At 40.9% G+C, this 27,471-nt stretch overlaps 1 protein-coding gene across 1 annotated transcript in view; it reads left to right on the forward strand.

Moving 5' to 3' along the window:
* Ep300 (E1A binding protein p300) overlaps positions 1 to 27,471 on the forward strand; it is a 70,046-nt gene that overhangs the window by 21,991 nt on the left and 20,584 nt on the right. The window contains exons 3-17 of the mRNA XM_036207735.1: positions 1,334 to 1,510; positions 3,337 to 3,598; positions 5,513 to 5,626; positions 6,679 to 6,924; positions 9,622 to 9,715; positions 10,236 to 10,373; positions 12,359 to 12,476; positions 15,653 to 15,827; positions 17,201 to 17,278; positions 18,121 to 18,230; positions 21,419 to 21,556; positions 22,057 to 22,488; positions 23,393 to 23,596; positions 23,740 to 23,884; positions 25,943 to 26,061. Coding sequence (XP_036063628.1) covers positions 1,334 to 1,510; positions 3,337 to 3,598; positions 5,513 to 5,626; positions 6,679 to 6,924; positions 9,622 to 9,715; positions 10,236 to 10,373; positions 12,359 to 12,476; positions 15,653 to 15,827; positions 17,201 to 17,278; positions 18,121 to 18,230; positions 21,419 to 21,556; positions 22,057 to 22,488; positions 23,393 to 23,596; positions 23,740 to 23,884; positions 25,943 to 26,061 — 2,550 coding nt within the window. The remainder of the gene's footprint in view (positions 1 to 1,333; positions 1,511 to 3,336; positions 3,599 to 5,512; positions 5,627 to 6,678; positions 6,925 to 9,621; positions 9,716 to 10,235; positions 10,374 to 12,358; positions 12,477 to 15,652; positions 15,828 to 17,200; positions 17,279 to 18,120; positions 18,231 to 21,418; positions 21,557 to 22,056; positions 22,489 to 23,392; positions 23,597 to 23,739; positions 23,885 to 25,942; positions 26,062 to 27,471) is intronic.

The raw sequence follows: 27,471 nt of genomic DNA on the forward strand, positions 1-27,471 counted from the left end.
ATCTTTTTTGCAGCTCAGCTTCTGTTGGAGGTTAGGGGCTCTTACCATTTATTGGTTACTCTGGCAGGTAGGGACTAGGGACTTTCTGAAGCTATTTTAAGTTGTTAGCTTCTTATTTAAAAAGCTCCATGCAGAGTGGAATGTTTCGGTCTGGGAGCACAATACTGATCCTTTCTCTGCCTTTTCAGGTTAGGTCAGTATCTGTCTAATAGTGGGTAATTGGACAAGATCAAATAGCAGTGTAGCAGACACACATATAGTCTCATCTTATACTGTTTGGTGGAGGAGAAAGAAGGCTTCAAGAGACAGAAAGTGTAAAGATGGCAAGGTGGAATTCTGAGGGAAAACACGAGATTGTATTGAGATATATGTGAATAAGGACATTATAATTACGTACAGATCCCAAGGCAGCTTACAGATTTCTGCATTTTATCTATTTTGTGAACTTTTGTAACTTCTTGTTCTTTTATTGTATCATTCAAAGTTCTATGGTAAAATGGCTTTCATCCTATGTCTCAATGAATTTCCGTTTTAATTAGGGAAGCAATTATGAATGAATTGTAATTCAATATAGGTACGGACATCATTATAATCATTTTAGAATAAATATTAGTACTTTCAAACTTAGAAGCCAAGCGTTGGAGAAATGGTTCGGTAGTTAAATGGTTCTCCTCCTAGAGCACCCAGGGACAGTTCTTGCAGGGATCTGATGCCCTCTTCTGGCCTTGAAAGGCCCTGCATGCAAGTAGTGCACTGACACGTGCAGGCAGAACATTCACACACAAAATAAACACGTGTGGTGGTACATGGTGTTTATGATCCAGTCCTTGGGAGGTTGAGGCAGGAGGATTACACTTCTAAGTCCAGCCTTGGCTACTTAGAGTATATCTCAAAAGAGAAAGATGTGAGTAAGTGGTACTATGTAAGGAAAAAACTTTAAAATTGGGACTTTGTTATCTTAATAGTTTTGCAAGATATTATCAGGTAGTCCCATAGTGGTAATTGATGTGCCTACCATGGAACTGGTAATTCTCCTAAAGGCTGGATTTTATTTATTATCATTGTGTGTATGGTACATACCACGGTAAGGGTGTAGAGGTTAGAGGATAGCCCTATGGAGTCAATCCTCTTTCTCTTTTACAAGTGCAGGGCATCAAATTCAGGTTGGCAGACTTTTATTAGTAGGCACCTTTACCTTCTAAGCCATCCTGTGTGTTTTCTTTAAATAATCAAGATTTGTTTTAAAATGATTTTGTAATATAGAACATGAAGTATGGAGATGGTGGTGTCTTAAAAATATGGAGAATGAAATTTTGTTTCTAATTTTATGTAGATGGGAATGATGAGCAATCCCAGTCCTTATGGTTCACCATATACTCAGAATTCTGGACAGCAGATTGGAGCGAGTGGCCTTGGTCTCCAAATTCAGGCAAAGACTGTACTACCAAATAGCTTATCTCCATTTGCAATGGACAAAAAGGCAGTTCCTGGTGGGGGAATGCCCAACATGGTGAGTACGAAATTTCTTTTAGACTGTTTCTTCCTCTTTTTTCTCTTCTGTTTTGATTTTGGAGACAGGGTTTCTCTGTGTAGCTCTGGCTGTCCTGGAACTAGTTCTGTAGACTATGGTGGCCTTGAACTCGAAGAGCTCTGCCTGCCCCTGGCTCCCAAGTGCTGGGATTAAATGTGTGTGCCACCTCCACCTGCCTCTTTCTTTCTAACATTTATGTATGTATGTATGTGTAGGGTAGGTTTGTGCACAAAGGCCATGGTGAATATGTGAATGGTAGAAGTCAGTTTACAGGAGTTGGTTTTCTCCTAATGTGAGTCTTGAGCTGTAATCAAGCCATTCCCGTTACCCATTAAGCCATTTTGTGAGCATTAGGCTAGCATTTAAACAATCATACATACTTGGAGCGTGACATACATGGTGGGGTGAATCATGTGAGGGGGCACCTCATGCCTTAGAATGGAATTTTACTTCTCAAAGTCTCCATATGGAGTCTTATTTCTTGTACGTATTGATCTGTAGGAAGACTAATCACAATAAGAGTATAAATGTGTGCCACAGTGAAGTCATTGGGGCCTGTCTTTCAGCAGGCTTTACTGTTACTGAAGGAGACTAGAACTTTTCTGTTCTTGGAGAAAAACTCTCACAAAGGTTTCTATTCTCAAGGACTGAGTATACAAACTTTATTTGCATTAGTATAATGAAGTAATTTTAAAAATTATCTGTTTATTTCTGTTGGGATGGAACCTGGAGTGTGTTTGTCTACTGTTGAACTTCATTGTGCAGCAGCTGTAATTGACAACTTTCACCTTTCAAACATTTCTACGAGGGAGGAGGCTCTCCGTAAGCTTTGGCCAGTCATGTCTACATAGCGAGTTCCAGGCCAACAAGGGCTGAGCTGAGACCTTGTCACTTAGGGAACATGCTAGGTGTGGTGCAGCACACCTTTAATCTATGGAGGCAGAGACAGGTGGATCTCTTGTGATTCAAACAATTTCTAGTTTTGAATTTTAAGTTTAAATAGTTTGTTCTTACCTTTCAGTAATTGTCCTAGAGTAATTTTATTTATTTTGGTTTTTACATGTTTTAATATTTTGGGTTGTATTCATTGCCTGTATTTTTAGAAAGTTTTAAACATACAAAGATAAACAAAACATGTTCTTTCTCTCCTAAGAAGTAACTTTTATTGGGAAAAGTTTATTTCTTTTGGAGGTGTAAAAACAATTTTTTTTTCTGGACACGGTGGCACATGTCTTTAATTCCAATACTTTTTTTTTTTTTTTTAAGGTTTCTTTTTGTTTACCTGTATATGTTTGGAAACAGGAATGGTGTCCAAGTAGGCTAGAAGAGGGTCTTGGATCTCTTAGGGCTGAGTTAGTAGTAGGTGTTTGTGAGCTCTGAACATGTGTGCTATGACTTGACTTCAGGTCTCTGGAAAAGCGAGCTCAGTGCTCTAAAGCCTCTGTCAAGCTCCTATGTGTTTTTAAGACAAGGTGGCTACAGATTTGCTGTATAGCAAAGGCTGCCCTTGAATTCTGGATCTTACTCCTGAGCCTCCAGTCCTGAGAATGTGTAGCTTACCTGTTTTTCATTTGGGTTTAGTTTTATGTGTATACATATTTTAACTATCACTGAGAGATGTTGTAATTTATTTTCTTATTGCATTAAGCTTTCTTATAATAGGAGCTATCATGTATTTATTGAATTCTTTCCATCCAAATAAACAAATGAAGTCTGGCATATAGTAAATCACTAAGAAGGATTTAATTTGAATATATCTAGTCCTTATTAAAAGAGAGCACACAAATCTTTGTCACATCTTTTAGGGCCAGCAGCCTACTCCATCGGTCCAGCAGCCAGGCCTGGTGACTTCAGTTGCCCCTGGGATGGGTTCTGGAGCACACACAGCTGATCCAGAGAAGCGCAAGCTCATCCAGCAGCAGCTTGTTCTCCTTTTACATGCTCACAAATGCCAGCGCCGGGAGCAGGCTAATGGGGAAGTGAGGCAGTGCAATCTTCCCCACTGTCGAACCATGAAAAATGTTCTAAACCACATGACACACTGCCAGTCAGGCAAGTCCTGTCAAGGTGAGTAGCCTTTAGGGTTATTGTTTAGTACCTTGATTATGGTGATGACATTATGGACATACACCTGTTCTTACATCAAAATACGTAAATTTGTGGGCTGGAGAGATGGCTCAGTGGTTAAGAGCACTGACTGCTCTTCCAGAGGTCCTGAGTTCAATTCCCAGCAACCACATGGTGGCTCACGACCATCTATGATGAGATCTCTCACCTTCTTCTGGCTGCAGGGACTCAGGCAGGCAGAACACTGTATACATAATAAATAAATAAATTTTAAAAAACCCACAAAACTGCCCCCTCCCCTTTTATAAACAAAGCAACTTTATACCCCAGGTTCATTCTAGACTAATAAAATCACAGCTTCTTGGTATATATTTGCTTGTTTGTGACATACCTGGAGATTGAACCCTGAGCCTTATACGTGCTAGAGAAGTACTCTATTGTTGAGCCATGTCTCTATCCCTAAATTTGCCAGGAGTCGCTGATTAGGCTGATCTAGCTATCAGCTAGTCTGAGGATTGATTGTCATTAGCTCTCAAGCATTGGGGTTAACATGACTGACAGTTTCTGGGCACTAGGGGTCTGATCTCTGGTCTTCATGCTTGCATAGCAGCCCTTGACTCACTAAGCTATTTCACAACTTGATCGTTCCTCGTCTGCCTTTAAAAAGCTATTGTCCAAGGGGTTGGGATTTAGCTCAGTGGTAAGCCCTGGGTTCGATCCTTAGCTCAAAAAAACAAAAACAAAAACAAAAACAAAAACAAAACAACAAAAAAAACATTTTAGGGCTGGAGAGATGGCTCAGAGGTTAAGAGCGCCGACTGCTTTTCCAAAGGTCCTGAGTTCAAGTCCCAGTACCTACATGGTGGCTCACAACCATCTGTAATAAGATCTGGCGCCCTCTTCTGTATACATAATAAATAAATAAATTAAATTAAAAAAATAATAAAAGCTATTGTCCGGATTAAATGCAGTTTACCTACATTCGTAAAAGATTATATTCTCTTTGGGGAATTACAAAGATAGCTGCTGTATAACAACAAAATACTTTAAGTAAGTAGGATGTAGTAGTAGTATAGGAAGTTGTCATGGTTCTGTTTTCTATTTTGTGATACTTGATTTGTTGCAGCACAGTACTTCTTAGACAGTAAGTACTGGTGAAAGCTTAGTCAAAGCCATGTGGACAAATACCAAATGCAGTGCTACAGTCTCACCCAATTGGATAGTTTTATGTGTGCTGGGTATTGTGTTCCCGGAAATAGTGTGTGTCCCCCGAAATAAACATATCTGGGGTCAGAGAACAGACAGCCACTAGAACAGAGCCAGAAATGGTGGCTAGAAAATGGGAAGAGTAAGCCATAACAGAAGTTGGGCGGTGGTAGCACACGCCTTTAATCCCAGCACTTGGGAGACAGAGCTATCCAGATCTCTGAGTTCAAGGCCACTTTAGAAACAGCTAAGCAGGGTGACCCACGCCTTTAATCCCAGGGAGTGGGGGCAGAAAGAAAAAGGTATATAAGGCGTGAGGACCAGGAACTAAAGTAGTAAAGCATGTAGTTAGTTTAAGCTTTGGAGCAACACAGTTCAGCCTAGATTCATGTGGAGGAGGACTCAGAAGCTTCCAGCCTGAGGAAACAAGATCACCTGAGGAACTAACAAGGTGAGGTAGCTGTGGCTTGTTCTGCTTCTCTGATCTTCCAGCATCCACCCCAATAACTGGCCTCGGGATTGAGTTTTATTAATAAGACCCTTTAAGATTCATACTACATTTATGTGTGGCATCACTGTTTTATAGGTATGTATTTTCTGCACTATAGTCTGGGATATCTTTACTTAAAAGAGGTACCACATCTGGAGCACTTGTTAAGTTGGCTGTTATTCCTGTAAAGAAAACTTGAAATTATTGTTTTGTTTTAGTGGCACATTGTGCATCTTCTCGACAAATCATTTCACACTGGAAGAATTGTACAAGGCACGATTGTCCTGTGTGTCTTCCTCTCAAAAATGCTGGGGATAAGCGAAATCAACAGTGTAAGTGATTAAATCTTGCTAATTTATTCCCAAGGTTGAGAACTACCCTGGTGCCATTTGATAGGGTTTAGAGTACTGCTTGATTATGTGCTACTCTAGTGGATAAACTGGTCCTGTCATGCCATGCTAAACTAACATTTAGTAAAGTGAGAACTAAGTATTCCTGATCTTTAAAAAGATCAATAAGTGAATGTGTGTCTGTCCCCTTCCCCCCACCTTGAGATAGAGTCTTACTATGTAGCCCAGGCTGGCCTTGAACTTGGTGTCTTTTTGCCTCAGCCTCCTGAGTGCTGGGATTACAATTATGTACCATCATGTACAACTTACTCTTTAGTTAAAAATTTTCTAAATTGAAGCATTGTTGCCTTGGCATTGAGTGGCTTTTTCTTACACACTTGCAGCCAAGTAGATCATTTAAACAAACATGTTTTTTTCTTCTTGATGTCCTGGTACTTGCTTTGTGCACCAGGCTGTCCTGGAACTCACATAGATCTGCCTGCCTCTGCCTCCCAGATGCTTGGATTAATGGTGTGTAGCACAATGCTGTGATTTATTTATTTATTTGTAGTTTTTCAAACGGTGTAACTCTGTATACCAGGGTGGCTTTGAACTCATGGAGATCTGCCTACCTCTGCCTTCCGAGTGTTAGGACTAAAGGTGTGCACCACCACCACCACCACCACCTGGCTCCCTAGCTGTTTTTAAAGCTATTTTTTATTTTATTTTTTTGTGTGTATGTGTGAATTTTTATTTTATAAAATAAGTAAAAACTTATCAGATGAAGATGAGATTGTTCTCAGAGAAAAGTAGTAAGTAAAAACTATATTTAAAAAGTGTAGCTACCACATCTTTCTTCCACAAAATATTAAGCATTTGGTATCAAGATAAATTTGGAAGTACATATAAAGCATGTATCTAGAAAATTTTTCAAAAAAATCTATAATACTAGATACTTCAGTAATTGAAACTTTAAAAAAATTCATTAAGCATTTTACCCTCTCTTTCTTACCAACTATGTAGTATTCTAATACTGTGTCTTTTGTCTTTTCTAGCAATTCTGACTGGAGCACCAGTTGGGCTTGGAAACCCTAGCTCTCTAGGAGTGGGTCAACAGTCCACCCCTAGCCTAAGCACTGTTAGTCAGATTGACCCCAGCTCTATAGAGCGAGCCTATGCTGCACTTGGACTACCCTATCAAGTAAACCAGATTCCACCACAACCCCAGGTACAAGCAAAGAATCAACCAAGTCAACAGTCTGGGCAGTCTCCTCAAGGCATGCGATCCGTGAGCAACATGAGTAAGTTCTTCTAATCCAGAGGTGTTGTGGTTAAATGTGGAAAAAGCATGTATAAATCAAGATTTGCCTAATGTAGACATGCTCCCTCCCCACTTCTATCATACCCTTCTGTTTTGTTTTCCACTAAATGAATTTTGGAAGTAGGTAATTTTAAATTGTAGCATAAAGGATATCTTTAAAATCCTTATGTTGTAAGCAGTTACAGCCAATGCTTCTTTTGATTACTTTTTCCCTTTTCATACTTGAGTTTAAATTTCCAGAAATGAGATCCTTTGTGTCTTAAGTCTTACGGAACTTTACCTATTGAGTCATTTCATTGGTCAACCCTATTTATTCTTGTTTTGTTTTTATTTGGTTGATTTTGTTACTGTTATTTGGTTTTTGAGACAGGATCTCTACAAATTCCTGGCTGTCCTGGAGCTTGTTAATGTAGACCAGGCTGGCCTCAAACTGAGAGATCTCCTGCCTTTGCCTCCCAAGTGCTGGCAAAAGGCATGCGGCACCACACCTGTCTAAGCAACTTTGTTTTTAAAAAGTTACAATTTTTTTGCTGGGTGGTGATGGTGCACACCTTTAATCCCAGCAGTGGAGAGGCAGGTTCAGGTGGATCTCTGTGAGTTCCAGGACAACCTAGTCTACAGAGCTAGTTCCAGGACAGTGAAGGCTACACAGAGAGACTTCATTGAAAACAGACAAATTAATCACTTTTTATGTGTATTGGTGTGTCTTTGTATGAACATGTACTTGTACTGACCATGGAAGGAGTCCAGGAGGGGTGTTGAGTCTCTCTGGAACTGAAGTATTTGAGGCTTCTGACACAGGGGTGCTGGGAACTAAAGTTGGGTCTTCTGGAGCACCACTAAAGTGATCTTTTTTTTTTTGAGCTGATGATTGAACCCAGGGCCTTGTGCTTGCCAGGCAAGTGCTCTACCACTAAGCTAAATCCCCAACCCAAGTGATCTTTTTGATTGTTTGGGGTTTTTGTTTTTGTTTTTGTTTTTGAGAGGGTATCTATATAACCCTGGCTGTTGTGGAACTCACTACACTAGGCTGCCCCCAAATTCAAAGACCTGCCTGTTTCTGCCTCCCTAGTGCTGGGATTAAAGGCTTATACTACCAAGCCATTGTTCAAGCAAGTGTTCTTAACCTCTGAATCTTTTTTTCAGTCATACCTTTTTCATTGTATTTTATGTTTGAGTATGTTTTCCTTGCTTATATATTATTCTACCACATGCATATAGAGGACAAAAATGAGGTGGCAGTATCCTAGAACTGGAAATTCCTTGTGGGTGCTGGAAATCAAACCCAGGTTCTCTTTTAGAGTAATCAGTGCTCTTATGGTCTTCAACCTCTGTTTTGTTTTTAAATTTTTTTTTTTTACATTAAGTACTTTTAATTACATGTATGTATGTGTGTCCATATCCATATGTGCTTGTGAGTATAGGTGCCCTTAATAGGTCAGGACTCTTATATCTTGAGTTATATTACAGGTTATTGTAACCTATCTGACATGGGTGCTAGGAACCAAACTGGTGTCCCCTGGGGCGGAGCAGCTTGTGTCTTAACACTGAGCCATATCTCTAGCCCCGCTTTGTTTGTTTTTTTTTTTCTGAGAGGGTTTCTCACTGGACCCCTCAGCGTGTCCTTTATGCTCTGCTGACAAGCCACAGAGTCCCAGGAACTGAGCTCTCTTTGCTTCCCCCTCACTGATATTACAAGTACACATATCACATCATAGGTGCTGGGAATCTGAGCTCTAAAAGGGCTTCATGATATCATGGCAAGCACTTGACAGATTAAGCTATCTATTCTTAGTTTTGCATTTTAATGTTTTATTTATCTGGATTTGTGTTTCTGATTGCTTGACTGTGTGTGTATCACATGTAGAGCTTGAGATAATTAGAGGTTATTAGATTTTTAGAATTTTGTATGGCTTTCAGTGTGGGAACTGAACCAAGATTCTCGAGGGCAGCTTTTATTATTTATTTAGTTGTTGTTTTTTTGTTTTTTGAGACAGAGTCTCTCTGTGTAGCTCTGGCTGTCCTGGAACTACTCATTCTTTAGCCCAGGCTGGCCTCAAACTCACAGAGATCTGTCTGCCTTTGCCTCCCCACTGCTGGGATTAAAGGTGTATGCCACCACAGCACATAATTGCTTTATTTATTTATTTTTTTTAAACCTCTTAGCTTTCTTTTCTTGCTTTCATTTTTTTTGTTTGTTTGTTTTTGTTTTTTGTCTTGTTTTGTTTGAGACAAGGTCTCACTATGTAGCTCTGACTGTCCTGGAACTCACTTGAGTAGACCTGGATGACCTCTGACTTACAGAGATCTGCTTGCTTCTACCTCCCAAGTGCTGGGAATAAAAATGTGTGCCACCACTAACGTCTGGCAACCACCCCTTTTGGCACTGGGGTGACTTTTGAGCACTATATTTTGTGTATGTGCATGAGATCTGGACTCTGATCTTCATGCTAGTGTAGCAACACTACCAATTGAACCTTTTTTTCTAACTCCTGGGCCTCTTCTTTCTTACTGGTTTGTGGGGTTGCTTCAAGTGTTTTTCTGTGTTGTTAATTGCATTGCTAAACAAATGTGCTATTTTTATAATTTGACAATTTTTCTTCACTTGGTTTATGATATTAATTGTATGGTGATTATTTTATTTATTATTTCCCTATTTTGTTTTATTTTGCCTTAGGTGCTAGTCCTATGGGTGTAAATGGAGGTGTAGGGGTTCAGACACCGAATCTTCTTTCTGACTCCATGTTGCATTCAGCCATAAATTCTCAAAAGTAAGTTTGCTCTGAGTCCCTTCAAATACTTAAGAATTCCTTGAGTGTTTTATTTAGTTTCCTTGATTTGCAAATAGCTTTTGGGAAGGAAAGGAACAGGGTGTTCATTCATAACTTTATTTGACGTTTTCATCACTTACATGGTTAATGTAATGCAATGTTGTAGCTCCATCCCATTCTTCGATGATGGATACTATCAGAACATACTGTGCAGGCGTATGAAAGTTTTCAAAGAATATGTTTCTTTTAGTGTTATTTTAAGCCATTTTTCAAAGGCCGTCGTATTAGGTGGATACCATGGCAATACAGCATGGTGACATGACTTGGCTTTTCAAATACAAGAGTTCATCCTCATCCTTCATGAGGAAATGTAACACTTTTCTTTACTGAAGTACACACACAAACAACATGTAGTCTCATACACATGCCCTTTATACAAATACTCAGTCACATGGCAGTAATTAAAGCCTGTCTCTAGTACTTCTTCACTACAACTATTTTACCACTCATTGTTTTAAAGCCCAATGATGAATGAAAATGCCAGTGTGGCCTCCCTGGGCCCTTTGCCAACAGCGGCTCAGCCATCTAGTACCGGAATTCGGAAACAGTGGCATGAAGATATTACTCAGGATCTTCGAAACCACCTTGTTCATAAACTGTAAGTAAAGCATGTCCCTCTTAAGAGTGGTGTCAATGCTGGGAATGTTACCACCAAAGACATAATCTTTGTATAGCCAGGCTGTTGATATTTTGATAGTTTACTTTTTGTGTCTTAAGGGGTGAGTTTTGCTATAGCCCAGGCTAACCTTGAATTCTTGATTCTTTTCCCCCACCTCCCGGGTACTTGGGTTGTTGTATGCATCTGTCTGTCACCATGCCTGGTTCTTGATTCTATTTTATTCTTTGCTTTCTTCTCCATCTTTTTTAATGTTATTTTACAAGGCTTTCATCATTAACATATACATTATCTGCCCCGTTTCAGGAAATAGTAAGTAATTTTAGTTACTTGCGGCTTATAAGATGGGTCAGTGACTAAAAGCTCTTGCTGTCAAGTCCACCCCTGGACTCACATGGTAGAAAGGGGAAAACTGACTCCTGAAGCTATGCACTGGCCTTCACCACTAATGCTGTGCCTTACACTCACCAACAATAAATTCAACAGTTTGAATAAAAATTTTGATTTTTGAATCTGGTGATGTTGCCAGAGTACTTGCCCAGGGTACATGAACTAGGTGTGGTGGTGAGGTGAAAGAGGGTCAGACGTTTGGGGATGCAAGGGCTCCTGCACGTGAGACGCTTATGTAAGTTATCACACACAGTTTTAAAATGGAAGAAAATTCTGTTGCTACATATTTTCCAGGGAACTACTGCAGTGGGAAACTTTCTTTGTATTTTGAGTTAGAGTCTCTTGTTGCCCCCATTGTCTTGAAACTGGATATGCAATCCAGGCTGGTGTTGAATGTGGGAAATCCTGCCTCAGTCTGCTGTGTACTGAAATTAAAGGTAGTAGCCATCACACCCAACTTTACAGTGAGAAACTTCTATGGTAGCAAAAATGCTTTCTTTTTGCTCCTGCTTTACAAGTTCTTAAAATTTTTTGAATAATTACTGTTTTTTTGTTTTAATAATGTAAATAAATTTAAAAGAGCAGAAATGTCTACAGGCTCATGATACTGGAAGAAAAGTCAGGTTTTCTCTGTTTATGTGGCACAGTACAACTTTTTACATGTAGAATCCCAAAGACCAGAGAGTATTTCATTCATGCTTATATGTTTTTGTATGAGTTTATGCTGTGTGGGTATGAGTGTGTGGGGAGATAGAAGAGGATGTTTGATCCACTAGCGGTGCCTAATACTGGTACTGAGAGCCAAACTTGATTCCTCTGAAAGAACTGAAATTACTCTGAATCACTAAGCAGTCACTCTAGCCCTCCAGAAAATATTTTTATGGGGTTACTTTTCATGATTATAAGAACCTTTTGATTATCATGTAAAAAAAATTTTTTTTAAGTTAATATTTTGTATTGTAACATCAGCTTTGCTTTAATAAAAACATTTGATGGGCATGGCGGCATAGACATTTGATTCTAGCACTCGGGAGTCAGAGACAGGCGAATCTCTGTGAGTTCAAGGCTATCCTGGTATACAAAGTGAGGTCCAGGACAGCCAATGCTACACAGAAACCCTGTCCAGAAAAAAGGAAAACATGACCAAAATTAGGCACAACACTAGAGAAGAGCAAAACTAGCCAGACATTGTTCTGTTGGTAAATTTTGAAAAGTACAGTATTTTGGGGTCTGGATTGATGGCTTAAGAGCATTGGCTGCTGAGACAAGGACCCAAGTTCTAAACCCCCATGGCAGGTCACAGTTGTCTGTAACTCCAGTCCTATTGTATATGATCCTATTTTCTGCCGACTGTGAGCACTGCACACTCATAATGCAGACAAACAGGTAAAAAACCTAAATAAAATACAGTTGAGACTTAATGAAATGAACAACTTCAGAAAAAGAATGAGAATTTTATATTTTGTGAATGAACTTTGACAATATTGGTTAGTATAAATTTCACAATATTATGTTTTACTGTGGTGAATGTATATAAAGTTGACATGTTACTACATTGGTACTGTTTTATGTTCCAGGGTTCAAGCCATATTTCCCACTCCGGATCCTGCTGCTTTAAAAGACCGACGGATGGAAAACCTTGTTGCATATGCTCGTAAAGTAGAAGGGGACATGTATGAATCTGCAAACAATAGAGTGAGCATGAAGTTTTTCTCTTTTCTGAGTGGGTGTGTTGATTACTTGTTGCTCTTGGCGAGCCCACCACCCAGCTTCCAAATAAATCATACACAGTGACTTATTCTTTCTTATGAGTCCAGCCTTAACTTGGCTAATTTCTAGCCAGCTTTTCTTAACTTAATTGTCCCATCTTATCTTTTGCCTCTGTGCTTTGATCTGTTTCTATTTCTGTATACCTTTCTTTACTTTTTTCTCCGTGGCTTGCTATGTAGCTGGATGGCTGGCCCCTGAAGTCCTCTTTTCTCCTATTTATTCTCTGTGCCTGCTAGCACCATCTATCCTTTCTTCTACCTTGCTATTGGCTGTTCCTGTGTTTATTAGAGAAGTCAGGTGTTTTAGACAGGCACAGTAACACAGCTTCACAGAGTTAAACAAATGCAACATAAAAGAACGGCAACAGGGGTTGGGGACTTAGCTCAGCCGGGTTTGAGCCTCAGCAAAAAAACAAAACAAAACAAAACAACAACATATCTTTACATCATTAAACAAATATTCCACAGCATAAACAATGTAACAATCTTAAAATAATCTGCAACAGTTGAGTTTTAAATTTTCTTGTCTTGGTAAGGTTTGGTGGTGCATACTTTGTTGTTGTTGTTGTTTTTGGGGTCAGTTTCTTTTGCTTTAGAGCCTGTCCTGGAACTTGCTCTGTAGCCCAGGCTGGCCTCTGACTCACAGATATCCATCTGCCTGTGCCTCCCGAGTGCAGGGACTAAAGGCGTGCACCATCACCTCCCGGCAGTAGTGCGTACTTTTTTTTCCAGAGCTGAGGACCGAACCCAGGGCCTTGCGCTTGCTAGACAAGCACTCTACCACTGAGCTAAATCCCCAGCCCCTAGTGCATACTTTTAATCCTAGTACTTTGGAGGTAGAGGCATATAGGTCTGTATGAATTTGAGGCCATATACTGAGAACTTGTCTCTCCAAAAAAAAAGCACATAAATTTTCTTGTCTCCTATAACATGACAGACAGTGCTGGTTTCTTGAGAGGATTCTCTATAGTTTTACTGTTTCATCTTCCTAGTACTGAACAGTCAAAATAACCAAGCAGTTCATTCATTTTGTTTGAGACAAAGTTGGAAGAAAAATTTGCTGGTCTCAAAGGTGGAGGCTAGACTTGAATGAACTCTTGATCCTCCTGTCTTTACTTCTCGAGTGCTAGCAGAGCAGTATCTTTAAGTGTGTGTAAGTTATCTTACCTCTTATCTTATCAGCCTGTCTGTCTCTCTCACTCTCTCACACACACACACCCTGGCTGTCCTGGAACTCACTCTGTAGACCAGGCTGGCCTCAAAAGCTGATCTGCCCGCCTCTGCCTTCCTAGTCCTTACCATGTCCAGTTTACATTTTCTTATGATAGATTATTAGTGGTTTTGTGATGTCTTATATAGAATGTGGTGAATCAGTTTATTGATATTTATGTCAAGCAGTATTTTCTTTGCATTAAAGTGAATGTTTAAGAATTTGTAGAAGGGTGCATGGCACACTCCTTTAATCCCAGCACTCGGGAGGCAGAGTCAGGCAGATCTCTGTGAGTTCGAGGCCAGCCTGGTCTACAGAGTGAGTTCCAGGACAGGTTCCAAAACTACACAGAGACATCTGTCTCAAAAAATGTCACATTATGCCAGACAGTGGTGGCACATGCCTTTAATCCCAGCACTTGGGAGGCAGAGCCAGGCAGATCTCTGTGAGTTCGAGGCCAGCCTGGGCTACAGAGTGAGTTCCAGGAAAGGCGCAAAGCCACACAGAGAAACCCTGTCTAAAAAATTAAAATATGGTAGACTGTCTAGGCTGCCAGCTGTCTCTGTCTACCTTTGCAAGTCCCCTAAAGTTGCTTGCATCCTCCCATTTCTTAGGTAATATTACATCCTTCTGAGGTCTTTAATGTAGTTGGAGATGGTTATAATTTCCTTAGTTATGATAAAAGAGAAGTTAGATATGAAACCTTAAACTCACAAATATAGGATACATAGGATATCTTCTTCAATTTTGCCAAATACAAATAGACTAGATAAAGAAAGAAAAGATGCGGTGGATATTGCTCTATATGCTGTAAATGTTTTGCTCTGATTGGTTAATAAATAAAGTGCTGATTGGCCAGTAGCCAGGCAGGAAGTATAGGTAGAACAAAGAGAGAGGAGAATTCTGGATAGAACAAGAAAGCTGAGTCAGGAGTTGCCAGCCAGACACAGAGGAAGCAAGATGCAAAGGCAGAACTGAGAAAAAGTACCGAGCCACATGGCTAAACATAAATAAGAATTATGGGTTAATTTTAGTGTAAAGTCTTGCTAGCAAGAAGCCTAAGCCATTAGGCCATACAGTTTCAATTAATATAAGCGTCCGTTTGTGCAGGCCAGGCAGGACTGGAGAAAACTCCAGCCACAGGTAGTGCTGGGCAGTGGTGGCTGCTGCGCACGCCTTTAATCTCAGCACCAGGGAGACAGAGCCAGGTGGATCTTTGAGCCTGGTCTACAGAGCGAGATCCAGGACAGGCACCAAAACTACATAGAGAAACCCTGTCTCAAAAAATAAAAATAAAAAAAGAAAGAATTGGTAGTAAGAGCTGGAGAGATGGCTCGGGTTAAGAGCACTGGCTGCTCTTCCAGAGGACCCAGGTTCAATTTCTAGCACCCACATTACAGCTCATACCTATCTTTAACTCCTGTTCCTGGGCTTCTGACTCCGTCACACAGACATACATGAAGGCAAAAAAACCAATGAACATCTAAAAAAAAGGTAGTAAAATGTAGGTCATTCTTATAAATTGCTAGTTTGCATTTTGTAAATACAATCATAGAAGTTAATTTCATTTTGTGATATCATAGTAAAATTACTAGTCACATGTTATTGCAAGTATGAGTTCATTTATTGATGATTTAGATACATTAGAGTCTTCATACTTTCCTGCCTGTGTTTGGTTTTACTTTGTTTATTAATTAATTATTTTGATACAGAGTCCTTTAGCTCACTTTGTAGACCAGGCTGGCCTCAAACTCAGAGGTCTGTCTGCCTCTCTTACAGCCAATTTTAGTTCTTGTCTGTACTTTAAATGAAACCAGTATTTGGTCTTGGTCCAGTTTTTGTGTTACTCGGTTCCTGTCTTTTCCTCTTTCTAACTTAAATTTTATTTCAAGGCGGAGTATTACCACCTCCTAGCTGAGAAGATCTATAAGATTCAGAAAGAACTAGAAGAGAAACGGAGGACTAGACTACAGAAACAAAACATGCTACCGAGTGCTCCTGGCATGGTTCCAGTTTCTATGAACACTGGGCATAACATGGGACAGCAACAACCAGGAATGACTACTAGTGAGTACTTTTGGTTATACTTAATAATATAAAGAAAAGAAAGGTGGGCGGTGGTGGCGCACACCTTTTTTTTTTTTTAATTATGTATACAATGTTCTGCCTGCGTGTAAACCTGCAGGCCAGAAGAGGGCACCAGATCTCATTATTAATGGCTGTGAGCCACCATATGGTTTCTGGGAATTGAACTCAGGGCCTCAGGAAGAACAGCCAGTGCTCTTAACCACTGAGCCATCTCTCCAGCCCAGTGCACACCTTTAATCCTAGCACTGGGTGGCAGAGGCAGGCGGATCTCAGTGAGTTCAAGGCCAGCTTGGTCTACTGAGGAAGTTCCAGAATAGCCAAGGCTACACAAAGAAACCTTGTCTTGAAGAAAAGAAATATAGAATAAAATAATACCTCTACTTCTTAAAACTTGGAAAAATATAAGGTTTCTAGGTACGATATTGACGTAACTTGATAATCTACTATTATTTTCACTGCCCAAGAGAGCCTTTAAAATTGTAACACCTAGGAAATTTCAGATTATGTGTTTTTCTTTTCTTTTCTTTCTTTCTCCCCCCCCCCCCCCCCCGCCTCCCAGCCAGGGTTTTTCTAGTTTTGGTGCCTGTCCTGGATCTTGCTGTGTAGTCCATGCTGGCCTTGAACTCACACAGACTGCCTGGCTTTGCCTCTCATGTGCTGGGATTAAAGGCGTGTGCCACCACTACCTAGCCAAGCTTACATGTTTTCACTGGTTTTCTTCTCCATCCACTCTCTTGTATATGACAGTTTAAAAGGGTTAGTCTATAATCATCATGTTCGGAAGCAAATATGTGGTACTGGATTGAGCAGTAGCTGAGAGCTTCATATTCTGGTCCACAGGCAGAGAGAGACTAAGCTGTGCTTTTGAAGCCTCAAGGTTTATCCCTAGTGATACACATTCTTCAGTGAGGCCTTGCTTATTCCAACAAGGCCATACTTCCTAGTCTTTAACCAAATAGTTCACTCTCTGGAGGCCAAAGCATTCCCATATGAGCATATAGGGCTCATTTCATTCAAACCACCACATAGGGTTTCACTATGTAGACCAGGCTGGACTGAGATCTGCTTGCCTCTGCCTCCTAAGTGTTGGGATTAAAGGCGTGTACTTCACCCTGTGGATCCTGGATATCAGACTCAGGTTGCCAGGTTCAAAAGTAACTTCTCTGTTTGTTTGTTTGTTTTGTTTTTCGAGACAGGGTTTCTCTGTGTAGCTTTGTGCCTTTCCTGGATCTCACTCTGTAGACCAGGCTGGCCTCGAACTCACAGAGATCCACCTGCCACTAACATTTCATGGGATTTCGTTGTTTTCGAGAAGCAAGGGGATATCTAAATATTTCTGACTTCCATTCCAGATGGTCCTCTACCTGATCCAGCTATGATCCGTGGCAGTGTGCCAAACCAGATGATGCCTCGGATAACTCCACAACCCGGTACATTTTGAAAAAATACTTAGTTGATTGTAAGAATCTCTGTAAGAAACAGATACTTGACCTTAGTTTCTGATTTAATTCATCTGCAAGTCCCATAATTATCTGCTTTGGAAATTTGAAAATGTCTTGTATTGGAAATCATCAAGGAAGGGGCAATGAATAGGTTGGTTGACAGTTCCAAGAGTAGATCATAGTAAATCAGCAAGCACCCATTGAAAACCAACTAATTGCCAGTCATGATAGTGCTCACCTTTAATCCTAGTACTATAGCGTCAGAGGCAGGTTGATAGAACTCTTGTGAGTTCAAAGCCTACCTGTTCCACATGGTAAATTCCATCATGAACCCGTCTCAAAAAAAAATCAGTACAATAATCATCATCAGTTTATTGGCTGGGTCTGAGCATTTGGGGGCGGAGGTGGGTGGACATCCATGAGTTGAAGACTATGTTCCAGTCTAGCCAGCACTATCGAGTGATACTATTTCAAAATTGACAATGTAGTAATTTACTACATGTAGTAAATTTAGTTCAGTAACTTAGTACTAATAATGCCTTTGCTCCAAGCTGGAGAAGTAGCATAGTATACTGGCTGCTGTTCCAGAGGACGCTGGTTTAATTCCCAGCTGCTGCTCACACTGTAACTCCAGTTCCAGGGGACCTGACATCCTCATATAAACATACATGGAGGCAATAATGACTTTGCTTGGTTGTTGTGACTGAAACACATTGATTCAGAGTTTCAATATTATTTTGTTGTTCCTGAGCAAATGAGAAGAATTGTACATTAACCATGTCTTGTTGTTAACTTCAGCAACAGTATTAATATTTTGCGTGTATTCACAGGTTTGAATCAGTTTGGGCAGATGACTATGCCTCAGCCCCCTATTGGACCCCGGCAACCCTCTCCTCTTCAGCACCATGGACAGTTGGCACAGTCTGGGGCACTAAATCCGGTTAGTTTGCCTATACATACACCTTAAAAAAAAAAAAAAAAAAACTCTTTCTTTGTTATTACTTCAAAAGCACTAATGTCCAGCCAGGTGGTGGTGACACATGCCTTTAATCCCAGCACGCAGGAAGTTGAGTTTGAGGCCAGCCTGGTCTACAAAGTGAGTTCCATGACAGCCAGGACTATAAAACAGAGAAACCCTGTCTCAAAAAAAACCACTAATGTTTGTGTCTGTCTAAGCAGAACATTGTATTGTGTGAGTAACTGTGTTTTCCTTGTTGATTCAAAAGTCTCTTCCTGTTTCCAAAGTGCTGGTATTAAAGGTGTATGCTATCACACTGGGCTAAATACAAAAAAAAGTGGAATGGCAGAAATTAAAATACAACATAATTCATTTTTGTTTCTCTGTTTTGCCTGAAAGTCACACAGAAGTGCTGGGGAGATGGTGTGAAAACATAAGCAACTGCATCCATACCCCCAGCAGCTCATAAAAGCCAGGCCATGGTGGCACACACTTACAACTCCATTGCTAAACATGGTGATTCCATGGAGCTCATAGGCTAGCCCAAAATGTGAATTCTAGGTTCAATATGAGACTCTTTCTCTAAAATGAAATGGAGGACACTGTTTCTCTTGCATAGTATAGTATTCAGGTTCAGTTGTGCTGGCATCTGAATTAATAAGGCTATAATTAATAAGGCTATAAATTCAGCCCACACCTACTGACATACTTTCTCCAGAAAGGCTGCACCTACTGAAGATTTCATAGTCTCCCCCAAATAGCACCACTAACTGGAGATGAAGTGTTTAAATGCCCAAGCCTATGGGAAATCTTTCTCATTCGTATCAACACAGTGCCTACCTAGTATCCATCTACATGCAGACTTACACACCTCAAATTTTCAAAAACAAAGCAAAAAGGAAATGCAGTTGGTGATGGAGTTTGCCTTTAATCCCAGCACTCAGGAGGCAGAGGTGTGCAGATCTTGGAGTTCAAGGCCAGCCTGAACCACACAGAGAAACCCTGTCTGGGGGGGAAAATGCATATATACATAAATGCAGTTTTTAAAAATTGCTTGGGCCTAGGTACATGGCTCAGTTAAAAATGATACTTGTTCCAAGACTTATGACCCACATTTATTCTCCTAGACTCATCTGGTACAAAGAGAACTGATTCCTGTAAATAGTCCTCTGACTTTCCCATTCGTGCTGTGGCATGTGGATTCAAACAAGTGTAATTTTTCCCACCCCCCAGAGCTGAGGACCGAACCCAGGGCCTTGCTTGCTAGGCAAGCGCTCTACCACCGAGCTAAATCCCCAACCCCTAATTTTGAAAGTAGATGTCATCATATCATTAATAAATGCAATCCTGTAGTTGGTCAATTAATGGCTGAATAATGACACTATTTGTCAAAGTTTAGTTGAATTCATATGTGTCATAGTTTCCAAGAGAGTAAAGAATACTCCTAATGGATAACATGGCATTTTAATTTATTGAACACTTAAGGGTTTATAGCCAAAATTACTTTCATACTTTTTCTTAAACTTTCTTAAAAATTTATTTATCTAGCCATGTGTTGGTCGCGCACGCCTTTAATCCTAGCACTCGGGACACAGAGACAGGAGGATCTCTGAGTTTAAGGCCAGCCTGATCTACAGAGCGAGATCCAGGACAGGCCCTAAAACTTCACAGAGAAACCCTGTCTCGAAAACTAACAAATTATTTATTTAATGTACATTGGGGTTTTGCCTGCATGTATGCCTGTATGAGGGTATTAGATCCCCTGGAGCTGGAGTTACAGTTGTAAGCTGCCTTGTGGGTGTTAGGAATTGAACGTGGGTCCTCTGGAAGAGCAGCCAGTGCTCTTATCTGCTGAGCCATCTCTCTTGCCCCATTTCATACTTTCTTTAAGATTATAATACTAAGCTGGATGTGACTTGAGATGATACTGGCGCAGAACATCTGCTGGTTTTTCCAGAAGACCTGGGTTCAGTTGCCTGGACCCATCTTGGGCAGCTCAATCTGCCTGGAGGTATCTCCAGCTATGAGTGATCTGATACCTTCTTTTGGCCTCTAAAGGCATCCACATATGTGGCAAACACTCACAGCGACGTGTGTGTGTGTGTGTGTGTGTGTGTGTGTGTGTGTGTGTGTGTGTAATACAATTGTTAACAAAAAAGCAATAAATACTAAAGCTGACAGAATCAAGTAGTGTCCCATGTTTGGGATTTCAGTATTTATACTTTGCTGCAGGTCCTCGCTCCTTCATGCAGAGAACTGTCTTTTGCAAGGGTGATGAAGGAGCGAGCAGTTGCTTCCTAGACTCTAAGTGTCTTGCTGCTCCTTTTGTTTGTTTTGTTTTTACAGGGCAGGGTTTCTCTGTGTAACTGCTCTGGCTATCTGCAACTCACTCTGTAAAACAAGCTGACCTTGAACTCAGATCTACCTGTCTCTGCCACCCCGAGTTCTGGGATTAAAGGCGTGTATGGTTCCCCCACCCCCAGCTGTAATTCTGTCACTCACCAGCTTTCCATACCCACTCTATTCCGCTTTTCTGTGCCTGCGAGTACACGGGTGCCACTGTTGCTCGAATCTTTTTGGAGTTCTTCAGCACTTGTAATCTGCCAGGTTTAAGAGTCCTGTCCTTTTTAATCGATAGAAGTGGCTTTTTTAGATTACATTTCTTTTAGTTTTCCATATTTCCTTTTTTTTATTTATTAAAGGTTTGGATTCACGTTGGGCAATTTTATAAAGGAAGTATAACAGTCTCAGCACATTTACAGACCATGAATACCACATTAGCCAGGAATCATGTGATTTTTACTTGTTGTTATCCTTTTTAGTAGTCTTAAGTTTGTGCTGCTAGAGCACCAGTAGTAAAAGCAAAGAGGTCACAAAGTTGTTAATTCACTGTCTAGCATCTTGTCAGAGTTCTAGATACGTTTGCCATAAAAACATCCCCTGGCCCTTCACTCTTTGTTTCTTGAGGGATATGTTAGTAGTTATAAGCCTATTATTCTTGGCTTTTAATAGTTCTTCCACTTGTCATGTTTCTCCTCTAAAAACTATTGTCTTTTCCCTTTCTCTACTCAAACATCTGGATAGCAGACCAAAAGTAGTCCCTTACTGTGTAGTAGAAACTGTAATGAAGCAATTGGCACTCTATGGTTTGTTGTCTTGTTTTTCTCCAGCCTATGGGCTATGGACCTCGGATGCAGCCGGCTTCCAGCCAGAACCAGTTCCACTCCCATACTCAGTTTCCATCTCAAGGAATGAATGTAACAAACATGCCTTTGGCTCCATCCAGTGGTCAAGCACCAGTGTCTCAAGTATGTTTTTACTAATTAAATTGATGTTTTAGTGTGCTGGTATAGGCACACATGACACAGGGCACACATACAGGACAGTAGTGTATAGTCTGTTCTCTCTTCTACCCTTATGTGGGGTCTGGGGATTGCACTCAGGTTTCCAGGCTTAAATGGCAAATGGCAAATATCATTTCCTGCTGATTCCAGTTTTCACAAGTGTGACATCTAATGATGTTCCAAAACAGTTTGTTTCTAACCTGTATGATTTTGAAAGGTCCCCTCTTTCATTTCTTCTTTGAAAACTCTGATTGTGTCCAGGTATGCATACCTTTAATCCTTACTCCTGGAAACAGGCAGTTTGATGGATATCTGTTAGTTCAAGGCTAGCCAGGTCTACACACTAAGACCACATCTCATAAAGAAAGAAGTTTGGTATTGTTCTTTGTTAATAATCACTGTGTGTCCTAAATAATATATGCCTTACCTTTGTAAATACCATATATTTTTTTTCATTTTAACAGGCACAAATGTCCAGTTCTTCCTGCCCAGTGAACTCTCCTATAATGCCTCCAGGGTCTCAAGGGAGCCATATTCACTGTTCCACTCTGCCTCAACAAGCTCATCAGAACTCGCCTTCTCCTGTTCCTAGTCGTACCCCGACTCCTCATCATACTCCCCCCAGCATAGGGACTCAGCAGCCACCAGCAACAGCAATTCCAGCACCTGTTCCTACACCGCCTGCCCTACCACCTGGGCCACAGCCCCAAGCTCTCCATCCCCCATCTAGACAGACACCTACACCACCAACACACCTTCCTCCCCAAGTGCAGCCTTCACTTCCCGCTGCTCCTCCTGCTGACCAGTCCCAGCAACAGCCTCGCTCACAGCAGAGCACAGCAGCCTCTGTTCCTACCCCAACAGCACCCTTGTTGCCTCCTCAGCCTTCAACTCCGGTGAGCAGATGTGTCTTGGAGTGTCCATAGAGTGTGTTAAACTCCAGGGGTGTTTGTGCACCGTTTCTTACACTTTTGATTCACCCCTTGTTTTGTCCATAGATAGAATTGATTGTTTCCTGTTCTTTCTTCCTGTGGTAGTACCTATCGTAGAGAAAGTGGGAAGCATTTCCGTTAGTTTTGACCGACCATTTTGTTTTGTGGGATGTTCTGAGTCCTGAAAACTCATCTGTTAGTTTAACACCTGTACTTTATATTTTGAGGCAGAAGCAAGCAGATCTCTGGTTTTACTAAGTGAGTTCCAGGGCAGCCAGAGTTATAACATAGAGAAACTCTGTCTCAAAAAACAAAGCAACAGCAGCAAGAAAAGAAAAGGGGGAGAAAGATATTTTGAAACAGTTTAAGTTGCAGTGCTGATAATTGAGACTGAAGACCTATAGGAGGAATTACATTGACTTAGTGTGTGCTCGTGGGCACGCTCACACACACACAACCTGTAGGGGTCCTCTTCTTCTACCATATAAACCCAGGGATAAAACTAGGTTGTCAGAATTGATACCAGGTGCCTCTATGCAGTGCACTGTACTTAATGTCATTTTTTTTAATGCTGTGAGCTTCTCTGAAATAGTCATCTTTGGAACTTCCACCCCTAAACACGTAACAAAAACAACAATATCAAAAATCCTTGGTAGCTGTTTCAAGTAAAACCAACCAGCCAGCTAGCTTTGCCCAGTCCTTTATCACCCATTCTTGAAAATGATCCAAGGAGGAAGAACCATAGTAATGGGTTCAGTGACACTGCTCTCAACATTAGTGGTTAGTCCTGTGTAATTTAAATTTAAATTATGATTGCATAATTGGCGATTTTGTGTGTGTGTGTGTGCTTTTCCTTTCTCCACTCCAGCTTTCTCAGCCAACTGTGAACATTGAAGGCCAGGCATCAAACCCTCCATCTACTAGCAGCACAGAAGTGAACTCTCAGACCATTCCCGAGAAGCAGCCTTCACAGGAAGTAAAAATGGAGGTTAAAATGGAAGTTAAAATGGAAGTTAAAATGGAGGTAGACCAACCAGAACCAGCAGATGCTCAACCTGAAGATACTAAGGAGGTGAGACTAGAGCAGAACCATTGGGTTCTGCTATGAAAGGAGGTTCATGTCTGTCCATATGGAGAGGAAATAAGGTGATGCTAATGGTCTTGTTCCTGGGTGTATATCTTTGAAATTCTTAAAATTCCTGCCTCATATTTTAGGTTAAAGCTGAAGATGGTAAAGTGGAACCTACAGAAACAGAGGAGAGAGGCACTGAGTTAAAAACTGAAATAAAAGAGGAAGAAGACCAGCCAAGTACCTCTGCTACACAGTCCTCCCCAGCTCCTGGACAGTCAAAGAAGAAGAGTAAGTTACAGCTAGGGAGATCATTCATTTGGTAAAATACTTGCCCCACTAGCAGTGAAGATCTGAATATGTTTCCTAGCACTCGTGTAGATATCCCAGTGCTTAGGAGGCAAAGGGAGATGAATCTCTGAATTCAGGGACTGCCTTGTTTACTACACAGCAAATGGCAGGAAAAGCTGCATTAAACAGTTAGACCTTGTCTCATAGCTGGACATTTTGGTACCTTACAATCCGGGCACTAGAAAAGTAGAGGCGGGTTCAGATCTTAGTAAAGCACACTGTCTTGGCAGAGGGTGAGGTAAAGAGTGGTGAGTTAAGAGTGCTTAATTGGGGCTGGAGAGATGGCTCAGTGTTAACGAGTACTGGCTGCTTTTCCAGGGGACCCGGGTTCAATTCCCAGCACCCACATGGCAGCCCACAACTGTCTGTAACTCCAGTTTCAGGGGATCGACACCCTCACACAGATATACATGCAGACAAACACCAGAAATAAAAAATACAATAACAACAAAACAGTGTCAACTGCTCTTATTGAGGACCCTGGGTCAATTTCCATCAACCATATGGCAGCTTATAACCACCTGTAACTCTGGTTCTGGGACCAAACACTCTCTTTTGTCTCCCTTAGGCTCCAGCACACATTCATACACACAACACACACACCAAGTTCATATAACCTTAGGCAAACATACTAACACATAAAATGAAGTATCAAAAAAAAACATAAAATACAATCAAAAAAAAAAAAATCAAGGTTATTGACCTCTGACAAAAACACCCACCCAAGGTTGACTCTTGATCTACAAATGTAGGCGCGCTTGCGCGCGCGCGCACGCACACACACACACCACACCCACCACCCACCCACCCACCCACACCAGCCATGCTGGAAAGAGTGATGACGTGTATAAGTTGTTCTTTGAACTCCACAAGTGCATTCAAGATAAATATAAATACAACTTAAAAATGTTATTTTTTTTAAATCACTGTTTTTGTTTTTGTGGGTTTTTTTTTTTTTTTTAAAAGATTTATTTATTTATTATGTATACAGCATGTATCCCTGCAGGCCAGAAGAGGGCACCAGATCTCATTACAGAGAGCCACCATGTGGGTGCTGGGAATTGAACTCAGGACCTCTGGTAGAGCAGTCAGTGCTCTTAACCTCTGATCCATCTCTCCAGCCCAATTTAAAAATTTTAAAACATTGACTATCAGTTGTTTCTTGAACTCTTTTGGTTTTTTTGAGACAGACATTCTCTGTGTAGCTTTGCGCCTTTCCTGGAACTTACTCAGTAGACCAGGCTGGCCTCGAACTCACAGAGATCCACCTGCCTCTGCCTCCCGAGTGCTGGGATTAAAGGTGTGCACCACCACCTCCTGGCTAATGAACATGTCTTTCCCCTCAGTTCTATAAAGTATTATCCATTTTTAAATTAAAGACTATTCCTCAGTGCCTTCCATTGTTAGGTGTAAGAAACCAGATCTCAATTCTGAAATGTTAAGTATTGGTATCATAAAAAGTGCTGCTGCTGCTGCTTTCCTCACCACCTTGATGATTAGTTTCAATTTCATTGTGTGGCTCCACTCTGCCCTACAGTCTTATTTCTCAGCAGGGACTTGTATGTACTTAGACTTCTCACTGTCCCAGCCTCACCTCAAAGATCTTCCTGCTTTATTGTGCCCAGTGCTAGGATAGGAGTGGGGCTATGTGCTCCCGTAGCACTCAGAGAAGACTTTTTCAGTTCTGCTTGACAGAACCCCTCTCTAAAATAAACATCTTTTGGACTGTTACTTTGAGAAGTCTCTTCTGTGTTCTTAGGAGTTTTTGATTCTGTTTCTCTTTGACCAAGTTTGTTCTCAATCTGCAGCTGGAAAAGCAAAATCACTAGTAAGGATAGTGACAGCTCTGTTGTTTTGCAGGCCATGCTTAAAGCAGAAAGTGAGCCCTTAGTCAAGTTTCTCTGAGGACAATGCCACTTTTGTGTTCTGTAACTTGCACGTATTTTTAAAATCCTTTTGCTCAGTTGATAACTGATTTCAAATGGATTCTCCTTTAAGTTTTCAAACCAGAAGAATTACGCCAGGCTCTGATGCCAACATTGGAGGCACTTTACCGGCAGGACCCAGAATCCCTTCCCTTTCGTCAGCCTGTAGACCCACAGCTTCTAGGAATCCCTGTAAGTATTTGATATTTTTGTATTGCCTTTTAAATTGAGAACAGCTTTATTTGGCACACGATTCACTTGATACAGAATGTACCCTATTTAAAGTGCACAAGCTTTAGTGTGTTCACTGTTACACAACTGTCACCACGGCTTTCATTCATCTTCACAACCTCCCCAAAATAAACCCACATCCATTAAAGTCACTAGCCACAGCATTCTTAATTTCCAAACCTTTGGGTGACCTGATTCCTCTGGCAGAATAGATTTCTTCTATTCTGGTTTTTTCCTTAAGTTGAAGCGTACAAATACACTACATTTTGACTGTCTTCTTTTCAGAGACACTATGGGATGGTGCACTGGTTGGATTTTATGGTGTTGGGAATCAGGATTGGGTCATTCAGTGCTTCCTTTTCATCATCGAATATTCAGCTATGTTGATGGTACTGTGTTTCCTGTGTGTATAGTATAGTTGACAGGCATTTAGTTATTTACAGTTTTGGCTGTGGAGAGAATACAAGTACTGTAAATCAACGATGGACAGTGCTGCTTCCCCTTTTGTTTGAATCTGAGAGTATCTCACTTTATACCGAAGTTACCTTTGCACTTTTAAGTCCTCCCTCAGTGTCCTAGCACTGAGATTACAGTAGTGCCTATAGACTTCGGTTTCTCTTTGGTATCTACTTAAAGGTGCAATTTTTGGGTCAACAATTTATTATCATTTGAACAACTGCAGATCATAATACTAAGATGAGCCCCTTAGTTTTGAAGATTATTTATATTTTATGTGTATGAGTTTTTGCCTGTATGTATATGACCATCACATGGGTACCTCGTTCCTAGAGGCCAAAAAAAGGTGTTCATTCCCCTGGAACTGGAATTACAATGGTTGTGGGCCACCATGTGAGTGCAGACAGCTTAACTGTCCTCTGTAAGAGCAGCCAATGCTTTTAACTGCTAAGCCATCTGTCAGTGTCTTTCCCCACTTTAACTAAACCCCAAGGGTTTTTGTTGTTGTTGTTGTTTGTTTGGGTTGTTTTGTTTTATTTTTCAGATAAGAGTGGGGTGGGGAGTCTCACTGTATATCCCAAGTTGGCCTGGAACTGACTATGTGAACCCGATTTGCTTCAAACTCAGGGAATCTTCCTGCCTGCCTCCCAAGTGCTACGATTAAAGGCATTTGCACCAGGCGGTGGTGGCGCACACTTTTAATCCCAGCACTAGGGAGGCAGAACCAGGCGGATCTCTGTGAGTTTGAGGCCAGCCTGGTCTACCAAGTGAGTTCCAGGAAAGGTGCAAAGCTACACAGGGAAACCCTGTCTCGAAAAAAAAAAAAAAAAAAAAAAAAGAGGCATTTGCAACAATTCCCTGCCAAAATTAGTTTTGTAAGATAATAAACCCAGGTTGTTGACAGGTTTTGTTTAA

Source organism: Onychomys torridus, chromosome 16, assembly GCF_903995425.1.
Source record: "Onychomys torridus chromosome 16, mOncTor1.1, whole genome shotgun sequence".
Classification (NCBI taxonomy): domain Eukaryota; kingdom Metazoa; phylum Chordata; class Mammalia; order Rodentia; family Cricetidae; genus Onychomys; species Onychomys torridus.